The sequence below is a fragment of the Xenopus tropicalis genome, chromosome 5 (assembly GCF_000004195.4).
Source record: "Xenopus tropicalis strain Nigerian chromosome 5, UCB_Xtro_10.0, whole genome shotgun sequence".
Taxonomy (NCBI): domain Eukaryota; kingdom Metazoa; phylum Chordata; class Amphibia; order Anura; family Pipidae; genus Xenopus; species Xenopus tropicalis.
Genome location: NC_030681.2, coordinates 50,775,528 through 50,790,568, shown reverse-complemented (window position 1 = coordinate 50,790,568; position 15,041 = coordinate 50,775,528). Strand labels below are relative to the sequence as shown.

Genomic DNA, 15,041 nt, shown 5'->3' with positions numbered 1-15,041 from the left:
GGTGTGTGTGCTGGGCCCTTCCAAAATATTTTTTGCAGGGGGGTCTGGCGCACCTTAGTTATGTCACTGTTTATAAAGATATAAGTACAAGGTATTCATGGCTCTTGTGTATTATAATGCACCAGCCAGGTGTGCTACTGTAAGAGCACCATGTTGCCATCTTCTTCTTCCTGGACCCCCTCTAATTCGAAGAAAAAAAAAAAGCTGGTTTTTCACTCTAATCACTGGGGTGACAAACATTTTGGCACCTGCCCAGTGATTATAACTTTGCTTCTTTTTAAGTACGTTATATTTAATGTATGGTTTCAGGCCATCTTCCCATAAAATATTTTGCCTGCAGCTCTTGTTAAAGTAGACATGTTTACTTGTGAACATTTCAACACATTCAAAAAAAAAAAAAAAAAGAAGACACTAAGATGTGCCTTTTTATATTTATTGGATATGAATAATTCATTTCACTGGATTTCACTAGGTTGCTGTATAATGAGTATATTTAAATCAGATGAACTTTATTTTATCAGCCCTCCCCAACATAGCCATCCTTTACTTACAGAGTACTCTTTGTAGTGGTCTGTAATACGCTGACGTTCTTTTTCTTGCAGTATGACAGAATACTCTGCATGCTTGGCTGGATACTCTTTTATCATGAGATCTATTACTTCATCACTTCGTAAAGCTGTCAGACCTGGAATAAATAAAAACAAAAAGGTATAAAATGTCAGAAACGATGCTTCAACATTTCAACACACTATTATACTAAGCACACTTGTCCAGGTAAACTCCAAAAAGCATACCAGGATTTTTTTTGACCCAATCGCATACACAGAAAGCTTTTTTTAATGGAAACCACTTATAGTTAGAAGAAACAGATTAATGCACAAGTTGATATCCTTAAAACACATTCAAATATTTAAGCAAGTTATAAATTGTTAATTAAAGTGGATATTATCAGGGCCTTGGACTACTCTCAAGGCTTTAAAGAATTAGTAACACATGGAAATATAATTGCCCTAAATGCATTTAATACACCAAATGAAGGTGAAAAAAAGTCAAGGAGAGAGAGAGAGAATAGGCAAACTGCAAGGAAAAGGGTATAACTGAAACATTAACTAATATAATAATACTAATTGTGTAGTTGAATAGAAATGGGTATCTTTATTTGCTAATATGGAGACAACAATTACATAAAGTAGAGCATATTAAATGTAACTGATACCATATGCTCTACTACATGTAACAATAAATGTATGCTTCCCAGTTCTCTTCTGGTTTGTTTGTTGCCTTTTAAACTTTTTTATTTTGTACTTATATGTTGGACATTATGATTGCAGTAGACCAAAGGAAAGCAGACTCTGTAGTCTGACTGAAAATGGACGCTATGGGCCTCAAAACTTGTTGTGTGACCGATAAACTGTGCGGTTTTGTCTACTTTGCTACTTATGCTACTGTGCTCCTTTTTTTTTAGCCTAATAATGCTTGGAAGGAGTGCTTTCACATGCCACACCTCCTCTGATGAAGCAACCATTGGTGCGAAACGCGTTAGGAGAGTGGGTACCATGAGACCTTTCCATTGTTTGGTATAGTATGGTTTGTTTCATTTGAAATTGTTTGTTTTATTTTGAGCCATTAAATGTTAATTTTATCTCACTGAAATATTTGTTGTTTGACCTATCTATACACTCACATACACAAACTTATATATATATATATATATATATATATATATATATATACCAACATCAGTACTAATTGTAGAGTTTCACTATAGCCTTCGATACTATGCTTGTTCATCCAAGCCCCTCTTAAAGGCATTAACAGAATCTGCCATCACAACATCACTAGGAAGGGCATTCCACAACCTCACTCCCCTCACTGTAAAAAACCACCTACACTACTTCAAATGAAAGGTCCATTCCTCCAAACTAAAGGCGACGCCTCTGGTGCACTGATCCCTTTTATGGAGAAAAAAAAGCATCCCCTATTTGTCTATAACCCCCTCAAGGTACTTGTAAGAGCTCTGGCACATGGGGAGATTAGTCGCCCGCGACAAATCTCCCTGTTCGCTGGCGACTAATCTCCCCGAAATGCCATCCCACCGGCGATTTACATTGTCGCCAGTGGGATGGCATTTCGGGGAGATTAGTCACCCGTGAACAGGGAGATTTGTCGCGGGCGACTAATCTCCCCGTGTGCCAGAGCCCTAAAGAGTAAGCATAACCCCTCTCAAGCACCTTTTTTCCCCAGACAAAACAACTCCAACCGTGACAGTCTAATCTCATAGCTTAAATCTTTCATCCCTTTTACCAGTTCAGTTGCAGTCTCTGCACTCTCTCCAGCTCATCAATATCCTTCTTAAGGACTGGAGCCCAAAACTGCACCGCATACTCATGGTGAGCCCTTACCAGGGACCTATAAAGAGGCAGAATTTGGTCTTCATCCCTTGAGTCAATGTCCTTTTTTTTTTTATACAAGACAGCACTTTATTTGCTTTAGTAGCCACAGAATGACACTGCCTAGAACTTGTTATCTACAAACATTCCCAGATCCATCTCAATTAAGGATCCCCAAACTACCATTTAGTGTATAACTTGCATTTATATTATTTCTACCAAAGTGCATAACTCTTTACTTTTTAACATTGAATCTCATTTTCCATTTTGCTAACCAGTTTTCCAGTTTTGTCAAATTGCTCTGCAAAGTGGCAGAATTGTGCGATATAATAAGTTGGAACTTATAATATCGCACAATTTAGTATCGTCAGCAAAACCAGAAACAGCATTTTTTATGCCCACTTCCAAGCAAAGGACCAAGGAAACAACATTAGCCTAATTAGTAAATGTTCCATTTACCACCACTCTTTGTAATCTATCCTTCAGCCAGTTCTCTATCCAAGTACAAATATTATGTTCCAGGCCAATATTCCTCAATTTTATCATTAACTTTCTGTGAAGTACTGTATCAAATGCTGTAGCAAAGTCCTGCTCACCTTCTCATAAAAGGCAACTAAATTAGTGCAGCAAGATCTACACATAAAACCATGCTGGCACATAAGTATGGTGTTGTGATTTGCAGTGTATTCAAGTATCCTATTCCTTATTACCCCTTCCAAAAGCTTTCCTACCCCTTCCGAAAGCTTATAGTTAGTAGGCTGAGAAGGGGATCCCTTTTTGAATAACGCAACAACATTAGCAATTTGCTAGTCCATAGGCACCATGTCTGACCTCCATAAATCCTGAAAAATTAAGTGAAGAAGTTTGGCAATCAATCACAGTCCTAAGTTTAGTTAATATCCTGGGATTAATACCATCTCGTCCTGGACCTTTGTTTACCTTTATATGTTCAAGTCTCTTTTGAATTTCCTCCCGAGTAACCCATGCATCAGTAGTTTTATTACTAAAATTTGGTCTGTTAAAAGGGAAAACTTTATTAGCTGGCTCCTCAGTTGTGCAGACAGATGAAAAATAAAAGAGTTCATAATTTCTGCTATTTCCCCTGTTTTCATCAACCAACTGACCCCCTGTGATAATAAGGGTCCCACCCCTTCTTGCTTCATTTTTGTACTATTTACATATTTAAAAAATAATTTTGAATCCATTTTACTCCTAGCTGCAATACTCCTTTCCATCTCTATTTTAGCTTGTCTGATAGCTTTTTTGCATGTTTTTTTTTTTTGCTTCCTTGCACCAGCTAACTTAAATGCTTTAAAAGCATGTTTTTTCTTACCAACCTCGACATAAACACTTTTATCCAACCATAAAGATATTGCTAAATATGTCCTTCCTTGCTTACAAGGGGAATTTATGGACTTGTATAATTGTTAGCAACATTTTATATTTTTTTTTTTTTTTCCCATTTGAAAAGATTTTATTTATTTATTTTTTACAGAAAAGAAAAAGAAAAAAGAAGCAGGCATATTAAGAAAGCATTCTGTACAGTCTGGTTAGTATATTAACAATAGTCCAAACAATGACTTTAATGTTAGGCCGTAAGTAGACAGGTAAATAATCGTACCAGCCTTATGCATTAGGTTGTTTCCTGTAACATTTTATACTTTTAACAATTTTCAGCACTTTCTCTGGATAACTTTTAAAAAAATATAACATTGGGCTTTGGTTACATAAAATATTAGGATTTTAAGGTAGTAATGCTTAGCTTAGAAGTGAGGGCAAGATGCAAATTAGGCAAGGAGACATTATAAAGAGCCACTGCTTGAAAAAGGTACATGCACAACACAAAAAGCAGCTTTAAAAATATTTATGATGATGGAGAAAGCATGGAAAGTACCTAAAGTGCATTGAGTTTCTGTAATGACATTTAATTCCCTCAGATATAGTTTTTCCTTGTGAGACAGATCTCTTCTCTCTAAATCTTAAAAAAAAAAAAAAAAAAAAAGAATTAAAAGAATTTTAATTAATTTTATCAGATAAAATGACACACAAATAAATTAAGGGTTATTTACTTCTACATGGTTACATGGTTTCCCCCCCATAAGCAGTAATAAACTAAATAAGCTATCTTGAAGTCTTAAGGGGATCTAAAACAAAACAAAATAATCATTTCCCACATTAAAATAACGAACCAAGCATAATTCAGCATCTTTAATTTGTTTCAAGCACTTGTTATGTGTTCTGTCTTTTCCATGTATAACTTTCAGAAGTGCAGGAGGTCCAAAAATATAGGTGTTCTGGGGTTTACCTACTGTCCAAGGCAGTGTTTTCCAGATTGTTGAATAAAGCAAGGCCAGGGCTGTCCCCTTTACCTCAAAGAGTACCAGATATGAAAAAACATAACTTCCCCCTGGCCTATCTGCTTTGCAAAAAAGCTGCAAAGTCCTCCAAAGAGCTAAAACTTTAGTACTATTGAGGTACAAAAAGTGCTTGAAATATGGAAATATATGCATGTGTATATGCCATGATCTTCAAGAGCAATAATACACAATCAAAAAATAATCATAAAAGTCAAAACAGCAAGATATAATTACCTGGATATTTACGCTTAAATGAGGTTACACCCAAATATTCGCTAACTTGTTCTTGTAGCATATAGTATTCCCCGGTTTCATCTGGAGGCCATTTGTATTCAATAACATTTTCTGCTGGGAAATAGCTGGACCTAATAGGAATGAAATAAACTCTTTGCAAAACTTTGGTAGTATTTTACATTTTATAAAGAACTAAATACTACAAACTTGATAACACTTCTCAGGCATACATTACCTTTTCCTGGGTAAGAGCTATGTACTTCTCATTTAATGGTGGTAAACGGTCAAACCTGGTTTACACAGGCACTAAATAGATTGTCTAGCAAATCCAGTTGTCAATTAAGATTACAAGAATGATATTTCCAGCAGAGCTGGGGTTAGGAAGAACAAATTAATATCTGCTAAACCAGTGCTGTCCAACTGCTTTAATACATTGGGCTATTCATTCAATATACTACAATATGACACTATGTGGAGAACTTGAGCAGCCATTTAAAATCTCTTGTAGAGCCATCAGGGATAGTGGGTCTTAAAGGAGAACCAAGCCCTATCCCATTACCAGCTTTTCCTCCACCCCTATCCCTGCAAGAGCTATTCTGTCTGAAGCCTACTTGTGTGCGGATCTTGTGGGAGCATGCGCATTTAAAGCGGATTCAGGATGTGGATTCAACTGCACATGCTCTTCCAAGATCCGTGTCGGTGTTCTAACAGAAGAGGATAAGAAAATGGGAAGATAGGAAGATGGTCCCTTTGGACTTCCCTGCACAGCACTAAGTCTCAGTCTAAGTTGGACAGCCCTGCAATAAATAATTCTTCTTATTTGCAAAGACTGGAAGTAAAAATGGTCATACTCAGTCAAACACGTACTGGTAATTTCCCACAAAACTTTGTTGTTTGGTATGTGTATGGATGCCTGGCATGTTTTAAAAATGTCAATGTTTGTCGCACCGGCAAATGAAGAGATAAAGAGGAGATACAGCCTGCCTCAGACTGCATATTAAACCAATCCATAATGACAATGACAGTAATTTCTCTATTATCACCCTTTCACTCTTTTTCTGCTTTTACTTTCTGCCACATTTCCCTGTTTTGCTTCACTAAACAACAAAACTTTCTATTCTGCTTGCCTCACTTAATTTAATTTCACACAGTGCTACTTTGCACGTCCTTTGCTCTTCTTTTACACTTCCCACTCTCTTCATCTTCACTTTCCACCTTATTTAGAGTCCAATTTGCTCTACTTTCTATTTTTATGCTCAGTTCTTTCCCTGTTAACCTTTTGCACACTTTTTCATTTTTACTCTTTTGTTTGCACCATCCCCTATCTAATCTGCTTAGAATAACTTTTCTTTGGACTCCTGTTATTGACTCTGATGCAGTGCTGTCTGAAAAAGGCATTCCTATAGAACACAAAAATAAATCAGTTAAATACCCAAAGTCTTGGTTTGAATTTTCACAACTTGGGGTGCTGTCTCCAGATGTTCGCCTTCGTTTAGCTGGCTGACTTCCATCGTTTGAATTCTCTTCTGTGTCTTTTGTATCATTTGAATTGTCTTCCTTCAAAAGAAATATATGTACATATGTTAAAAAGGTACAAGACAGCTTTGAGTGAAATCAATCTGATTTATGTTATGTGTTTATAATGTAGAAAAAAATAAGTATATTGGTATAAAAGTTGTCTGTAAAATTAAATTGGCCTAAAGTGATACTGACTAACTACTTTTCAAAATATTACTGTATGTAAAAAGTTACCTATAGGTTATGTTGATCATTTTTCACCGACAGGTCTTCTTTTGTAAGTAATTGTTAAATAAACTTCCTAAACCTGACTGTTTTGCCAACCCGACTGTCCCTTCTCAACCTGTCAGTTACAGCTTCTAATGCTAATAGACTTCTGCTGCACAAATATGGCAGCCCCCTCATAGAGGAACATGGGGGATCAGATAGGCACAGTAAATGCACTGGCCAAATAAGTTTTATGCAAAGATATAAAGCTCATGCAAAGACAATGTTATGATATATTTAATAAACAGTTTAATTTCTGGTGTCTGTGAAGGTTCTCATTCATCCAGGTCATGGTATTAGTCAAATCAGCTGAACTTGCTGTGTTTTTCTTGAAGACATTTTGCTAGTCAACTATACAACTGGCTTTCTGAACTTTTATGAACTGAGAAAGCCAGTCGGATGACTAGTGAAAAATCTTTAAGGAAAACATAGCCAGCTGATTTGACTATAAATCTCTGAAGAAAGCGGCTCGCAAAGCACCATGGTCAGCCAGAGAATGGATAAAACTCGAACTTTATTTACATTCTTAAAAACCCAGAACGCCTTAGGCACAGACCAAGCACAGAGCCCTGAGGCACCCCCACACTAAGCGGAACCGGGGTAGAGGATTTGTTAGTAAGAGTGACAGAGAAGGAGCGGTTAGAGAGATAGGAAGAGAACCAGAATGCTGCTTGATCCCGGATACCCAGAGAATGGAGAATTTGCATAAGAATAGAATGGTCGACAGTATCAAAAGCAGAGGAAAGGGCTAGGAGAATGAGAACCGAGTAGCGTCCTTTGGCCTTGGCAGTCTGGAGATCATTTGCCACTCTACATAAGGCAGATGGCCTTGGAGTGCGCAGGCCAAACCAGACTGCATAGGGTCCAGCAGATTATGGGTGCAGAGGAAGTTAGTTACACGAGAAAAGACAAGACGTTCCAGGAGTCTAGAGGCTACGGGCAGGAGAGAGACAGGACGGTAGTTAGAAAGGCAGGATGGGTCCAGTGTAGCCTTTTTAAGAATGGGTTTGACACATGCTTGTTTGAAGAGAGAGGGAAAAGTACCAGAAGCCAGAGAGGAACTGAATATGTGGGTAAGAGCTGGAGTAAGGGCAGGGGCACACTGTTTTAGTAGGGATGAGGGCATAGGATCCAGCGAGCAGGTAGTAGGCGGAGAGGATCGGAGAAGCTGAGAAACTTCAGACTCTGTTACGAGACTGAAGGAGCTGAATAGGGAGAGGAGATTTAGGAAGGTTGAGATTACTGGTATCTGAGGGTTGGGAAAATTGATTGCGGATAGAATCGACCTTGCTTTTAAAGAAGTCAGCAAAGTCCTGGGGGGGGTGTTCAGATATGATTGATTCATTAGGTGAGGGATGAAGTAGCGCGTTAAATATGGAGAATAAGCGCCGCAGGTTTGATTTATTATTATTTATAAGTGTGTTATAGTATGCTTGCTTGGCCTGGGATAGGGCAGTATTGAGGCACACCATAAGAAATTTATAGTGGAGGAAGTCAGCTTTAACGCGTGATTTCCTCCAAATGCGCTCAGCAGATCGTGCACAGGAGCGCAGAAATCGCGTCTGAGGGTTAAGCCAGGGACGGGGATTGCGGGCACGACTGCGTTGGGGCTGCAGGGGGGCATGGGTGTTAATTGCAGATGATAAAATTGAGTTGTAGGTATTTACCAGTAACTCAGGATCAGAGGAAGCACAGGAGGAGGAGAGGCTAGAACTAAGAGAGTTAGCGAGAGCAGTTATATCAACCATTCGCGTGTTGCAAATCAGGGTTTTAGGCTGAGAATTAGAGGGAGAATGAGACATGTGCGAGATAGAAAAGGAGATAAGATGATGATCTGAAAGAGGAAAAGGCTCACTGTTAAATGTAGATAGATCTAGATTTTTAGAAAAGACCAGATCTAGAAAATGACCATCCTTATGGGTAGCTGTATTAGTCCATTGCCGGAGATCAAAGGAGGAGGTTAGATGGAGAAATCGAGAGGGCCAGGGCTGAGAGGGGTCATCTATATGGCAATTGAAGTCGCCTAAAATGATTGCAGGGGTGTCAGAGCATAGAAAAAAAGAGAGCCAGGATTCGAAGTCAGAGAGAAAAGTAGCCAAGGATTTTGAAGAAGGAGGTCTGTAAACAACTGCCACCCGCACAGAGGGAGGGTGGAACAGCTGAACCGTATGCACCTCGAAAGAAGGAAACCTGAAAGTAGGGGGTATAGGGATTAGTTTAAACCGGCAATGAGGGGAGAGCAGAACCCCTACCCCTCCCCCACGGCCAGTAATGCGGGGAGTGTGAGAGAATGAAAGGCCGCCATAAGAGAGAGCTGCCTCAATAGCATTATCATTCTGAGAGAGCCAGGTCTCTGTTATGGCAAAAAGGTGAAAAGACTTGGAGCAAAACAGATCATGAATAAAAGCGGCTTTGTTAGTTACAGAGCGGGTATTGAGAAGGGCACAAGAGAAGGGGAGATAAAAAGAGGAGAGAGTGGGAATGTGAATAATGTTAGACGGGTTAGCGGTTTGTGAGGGTTTTACCAGAGGAGAAGCATTGCGTGGGCGATAGGAAATGGGTATATGGCAGGGACCAGGATTGGGAGAGATATCACCTGTCTTTAACTTTGATCTCTTTTATAAATTGTCTAATTAGACTGTGTTAGTACACTATATAAATTTTACTGAATTGGGTGTATTCTTTGATGATTTGACTATAAAGCAGTGATCTCCAACCAGTGGCTTGTGAGCAACATGTTGCTCACCAACCCCTTGGATGTTGCTCTCAGTGCCCCCAAACCAGGTAGTTGTTTTTGTATTCCTGATTTGGTGTCGAGTTTTGGTTGAATAAAAACTACTACCTAATAAAGCATCCTGTAAGCTGATAGTGTGCATAGAGGCTACCTAATAGCCAATCGTAGCCCTTATATGGCACCTCCATGAACTTTTATGATGCTGCTGTTGCTCTCCAAGTCTTTTTACATTTGACTGTGGCTTATGAGTAAGAAAGATTGGGGACCCCTGCTATAAAGAATATTTTTAAAGGTCACCAACCCCAAAAAGTAAAAACCCCTTAAAATGCATTTAAAGATCAGAAGGGCCTCTGCAGAATCTTCAAATAAAATATTTCTTGACAACAATTATTTGTGAACCCTATTTGTCAGACCTAAACTCATTTTTAGGGTAGTTTTAGTAAATAAGTAGAAGGGGCACAAAAGTACAAGGAGACCACCATCAAACATTTTATCTGCTATAACTTTTGACTAAAGTATTCCCAAGAAAATGTCAGTCTGTTAATTTTAAACCACTGGAAAAAGTCTACTACACAACAATTTAGAACTTATAAAGTATTACTTTTTGTTACTTTTTACCATTTTGTGATAACTTATCTGCTCCCATAGATATTGGATCAGGGTTGTGCAACTGGACCTATTTTTTACTTTCGTTAGCACATACCATTTTTTTTGCCTGCCTTATTACAGTTATGGAACCTGTTATCTGGAAACCAGTTATAGAGAGAGTTCAGAATTACGAAAAGGTCATCTTCCACAGACTCTATTTTAAGGAAGTAATTCAACTTTTTAAAAAAATATTTTCTTTTTCTCTGTAATAATACACCAATACCTTGTATTTGATCCTAACTAACACATAATTAATTCTTATTGGAGGCAAAACAATCCTATTGAGTTTATTTAATGTTTAAATTATTTTTTTAGTAGACTTAAGGTATGGAGCTCCAAATTAAAGAAAGATCCCTTCTCTGTAAAAACCCAGGTCCCTAGCGTTCTGGATAACAGGTCCCATACCTGTATATTCAAGTTCTCCTGATCGTGGGTAAAACAATCATTATTTTCTTAGGATGGCTGCAGGGGGTCCACTGGAATCATTTAAACAGCTCTGCTCATTTGGTCTTAAAGACCATATACAAATGCAAGGTAACTTTATATAATAATTCAATGGAATGTTTACAAAGCCGTATCATTTGTTCATTTTACTGGCTCTTTAACAAGAGCAAAAATGATCTCTCAAAGCAAATGTTATTTCAGCTCAAGAGAATAAAAGACAACCTAAAAACATCTAGTTATCAGCCTTTGTAACTTAATCTAAGTAGTCTAATATGTATAAAATCTAGCCAAGTTCCAGACAAATTAGCAAAGGTTTTAACCATAGCATAAGGGTGAAGACACACAGAACTATTTACTGATAAATGTCTCTACATGTGTTTTAGCAGAGTTAATTCTCAGTATTGTCTAGGCAGCATATCTTCTAGAGTTTAACAGCCATGACAAATAGCTGCTACTAAGTAGCTCCATGTGTATTCCACCCTTACAGTTAACTGGCAAGAGCCTCATCTAAATTTTACAACTCGCTATACTTTGCTGTGATCCGCATCTCATAATTTGTATGTTCAATGATTCTGCATGGGTTTCCTCCAAAACTCCACAATATACAGGCAAATTACCAGGTTCCTGATAAGTAGCTCTTTATCAAGAGTTTAACATAATAATGCTATAAATAAAACATATTAACAGTAATCGCCAGACTTAAAGGAGAAGGAAAGGCAAAGTCACTTGGGGTGCCAAAATGTTAGGCACCCCCAAGTGACTTTAACCGCTTGCCTTGTACCCCGGGCTGGTGCCCCTGTTCACAGAAAACAGCACCAGCCCGGGGTACCTGGAGCGGATCGCTTCCTGCTTCCGTTGGCTGAAATGCCAGCGCTCAGCGCGTGCGCAGTAGAGTGAAAAGCCGACTTTAATGTTTAAGTTCAGCTTTTCACTCTACTGCGCATGTGCGCGCAGCGAATAACAAAGGAGGAAGCAATCGCTGCTACCCCGGGCTGGTGCTGTTTTCTGCGAACAGGGGCACCGGCCCGGGGTAAAAGGTAGGCGGTTAAAGTCACTTGGGGGTGCCTAACATTTTGGCACCCCCAAGTGACTTTTACTTTATTTCTCCTTTAAAGGACAAGTCAACCCAAAAAAACAACTTCTTGCTTAATAAAAGAGCAACTTTGCAATATACATTCATTACAAATGTGTCATGTTTTAAAGTTATTTGTACATTATTGCTTTCAAAATAACAGTTTGCCTGTCCTTTTCTATGGTCTGCCCTGGTGACTGGTTTTAGCAACAATCTAACACAAGCCAGCAGACTGATAGACCTGCCTTGCTGGGGGAGACTGGCTTTTGCAACATTGTTTAAAAGTGTATAACCAAATGCTGCTTTCAATAGCAATAATAGTTATAAATAACTTTTAAAGTACTAAATTTTTAAAAATAAATCATATTGGAGAGTTGTTAATGTATTCTTTTAGTAGGCAAAAAATATATATATATTTTTTTTTAACGTGTGAAATTGCTTCTTCCTACCAACCACCTTACTGGGCACAGAGGAATTTAATTTGCAAGTATTAAGACTAATTTATAAATGCATGTGCAAAAGTGCCATATTTTTTGCCCACAATGCTGAGTTTCCACCCAGAATTCCAGCAACATTGGTCCTGTGGAATTTTAAGCACTGGAGTTCACTATTTTGCTTTTCAACATGCCCAATCAAATGGGTCCTGTGCTGTTTAAGGTGGGTCACCATGGTACCAAAGGTTACAGCCATATTCCCTCTACAATTATAAATGGCAACTAATTACCACCAAATTTTTTTTTTTAAACAAGCAAAGAAATTTCTGCAAAATTTCAGCCCCAGCGCAAAAGATTTTCAGTAACTAATGTATTACTGTTCCTTAAAATGAAAGTGGGTACAACAGCTAACTAACCTATGAAAACCAATGGAAAGAGTCTGAAAACCAGTGGGAAAAAAAGTTTTTGACAGTATTTAGAGGGTAATTCTATCTAAATGCAGTTTTAGAGGCCATTCAAAACTTTTGCTCTTTTAAAATAATCCAGGCTCCAGACAGTGGGTCATTACATTGTGTAACTGTGTCTGTGCTACAGATTATACACTGCTGTTGGCTAAGAAATGGAACCTAACAACACACTGTATATAATAAAAAGCATACTGCTCGGCTAGCCAGTCACTTTGTTACACTCTGCTATTGATATAAACAAGAGACAAGGTATAAAAACGTTGTGAGTGAGTTGATACGAAGCCTATGGAGCACTACAGTTCCCTTTACATGCAGATAAGTAGGGCAGATTCTGACATAGCAAAACAGAGACCTGAAGTGATTCTCTATACATGGATTGCATCAAATGTATAAACTGAAAAAAGGCCGTAATTCTATAAATAAGTATATATATGTATATGTGAAGAGGTGCGCAGCCATAAAACACACTGTATACCTGGAAAACAAATACAGTATGCATGCACCAAACCTGCAACACGCATGCACCAATTACAGGCGCCACAAAAATAGTAGCAGCACGCTTAGCTAGCACACACAGCAAACCCACAGAGAAAGCTAAACATGAATATGTCACCTTTACAGAGGGCGGTGCAGGGGTGGCCGGTTCACTGTCGCACAAAGGCTTCGCCGGAGAAACAACGGCGGCCATTGCCAGATATACAGGAAGCAATACAATTACTGCAGGGAGAATGGATAAACCCCGCCCCCGCATGCACGCTGCCCCAACAAGGAAGCTCCGCCTACCCCACGCTGACTCGCTAAGAGGAATGTACGAAGTGTAACTAAACAAGGGTTGTGTATATATTTACAGTGAAAGCCCTGCCCCTTCGGGTTATAGGTTGCGTGAAGGGTGGCAGTGGTGTGAGCTCAGTAGAAGCTGGGATATAAAAACAGAGGCAAAAGATTGACTAGACCTTTATTAAGGTCTTAAGACTTTTCCTAGGCGTATACTATTCTGCTTGGTTGTACACGCTTAGGCTAATGCCACATGGAGAGATTAGTAACCCCAGATAAATCTGTTACCTCAGCTGCCTGCTGCAACTTTGGAAAAAACGAATTGATGTTTAGGCCTTTCCACCAGCCATTCCCTTTATTGTCAGTGGAAAGATTTATTGAGGAGATTGGTCATCCGCCTAAGCAGAGATTAAGTATAGTTTAGCCACTAAAAATTCAGCACTTTCCCTGCATTTTCTGTGGGGTAAAAACACAAAAAATACATTGACCCCCCCAAAATCATATATTTTCAGAAAGTACACATTCGGGCGAATTCAGAATGGGCACCCATATCTTTCTACTCCAAACTACAGAGTCGCAATGCTTTCCCAAAATTGCCAGTTTTGATGAAATACCTGAAAATCACATCAAATCTACTTTCAAGCACCTTATCTCCCACACAACATTAGGTACCAAAAGAACACACCCTAACTATGAAAGCCAGGGGTCCGCTGAACAGTTTGATGCCTATTGTGCATAGAATCACCAATGTACCGTATATACTCGAGTATAACCCGAGGTACCTAATTTTACCTAAGAAAACTGGAAAAACTTATTGACTCGAGTATAAGCCTAGGCATCCATTTCTTTTAACACACCTGCACACTAGCTTGTGTCCAAGTAGTAAGGGCAAAGTAGTAAGGGCAGCGCCGGATTACTTGTCCAACCAGCCAACCATGTTATTTTAATTTGGGTGATTAGGTTTGCAATGTCATCCAGCTGTCTGTACCACAAGCACACCCCGATCAAAGGTACCTGTTGTTATCCCGCTCGCACCCCCCCCCCCCGTGCAGCCCGTACGAAAGCGAGCCAATGTTATCCCAAGTATTTTTGCTTTCATTATTTCATTATACATCACTAAAATAGAAGTAATGTGCCTTTGAAGTTGCCTTTTGTTCTACTTTAATAAAAATTTCCTTACAAGCATAGCATAGCATAGCCCTTTTAATACAACTACAAGTACAAAAGAGATAAATGCAGCATGTGCAGCCTGTACGAAAGCGAGTCTGTGCTATCTCGCTCGCACCCCCCCATGCAGCCCATACGAAAGCGCAGGGCTGTTTGTATAGCTAATCAATAATGCACATCACATAGTGATTATAGAGGCTGAAGTATGTCAGACAGCACATTAACTTTAGAATACTACAGTGCTACTAGTACGTAGCCACACGCCAACCTTCCCCCGTGGCCGTGCATGCATGAATATAAGCCGAGGATTACTTTTTGAGCTCTTTTTTAGGGCTGAAAATCTTGGCTTATACTCGAGTATATACGGTATCTGGCATTTACAGACCCCATAAGGAAGTTAGTGCATAGAAATTGCCCTAAAGATCTCTTTAGCTACTGAAAATGCAACACGATTACTGCATTTTCTGTGGGGTAAAAACACAAAAAAATACATTGACCCCCCCAAAACCATATATTTTCGGAAAGTACACATTCG

At 38.9% G+C, this 15,041-nt stretch overlaps 1 protein-coding gene across 5 annotated transcripts in view; it reads right to left on the bottom strand.

Moving 5' to 3' along the window:
- Window positions 1-13,338, bottom strand: part of phf10 (PHD finger protein 10) — a 37,502-nt gene extending 24,164 nt beyond the window's left edge. For 2 of the 5 annotated variants that reach the window (XM_012963078.3, XM_012963079.3), the window contains exons 1-5: window positions 13,179-13,335; window positions 6,414-6,538; window positions 4,982-5,112; window positions 4,285-4,368; window positions 552-685 (exon numbers count right to left, since the gene is read on the bottom strand). In XM_012963078.3, coding sequence (XP_012818532.1) covers window positions 552-685; window positions 4,285-4,368; window positions 4,982-5,112; window positions 6,414-6,538; window positions 13,179-13,316 — 612 coding nt within the window. In that variant the 5' untranslated portion in view covers window positions 13,317-13,335. Of the gene's footprint in view, window positions 1-551; window positions 686-4,284; window positions 4,369-4,981; window positions 5,113-6,413; window positions 6,539-13,178 lie in introns of all 5 variants that reach the window. The other 3 variants (XM_018093921.2, XM_012963080.3, NM_001030472.1) reach the window with 3 other exon arrangements.
- Window positions 13,339-15,041: the final 1,703 nt, after the last annotated feature.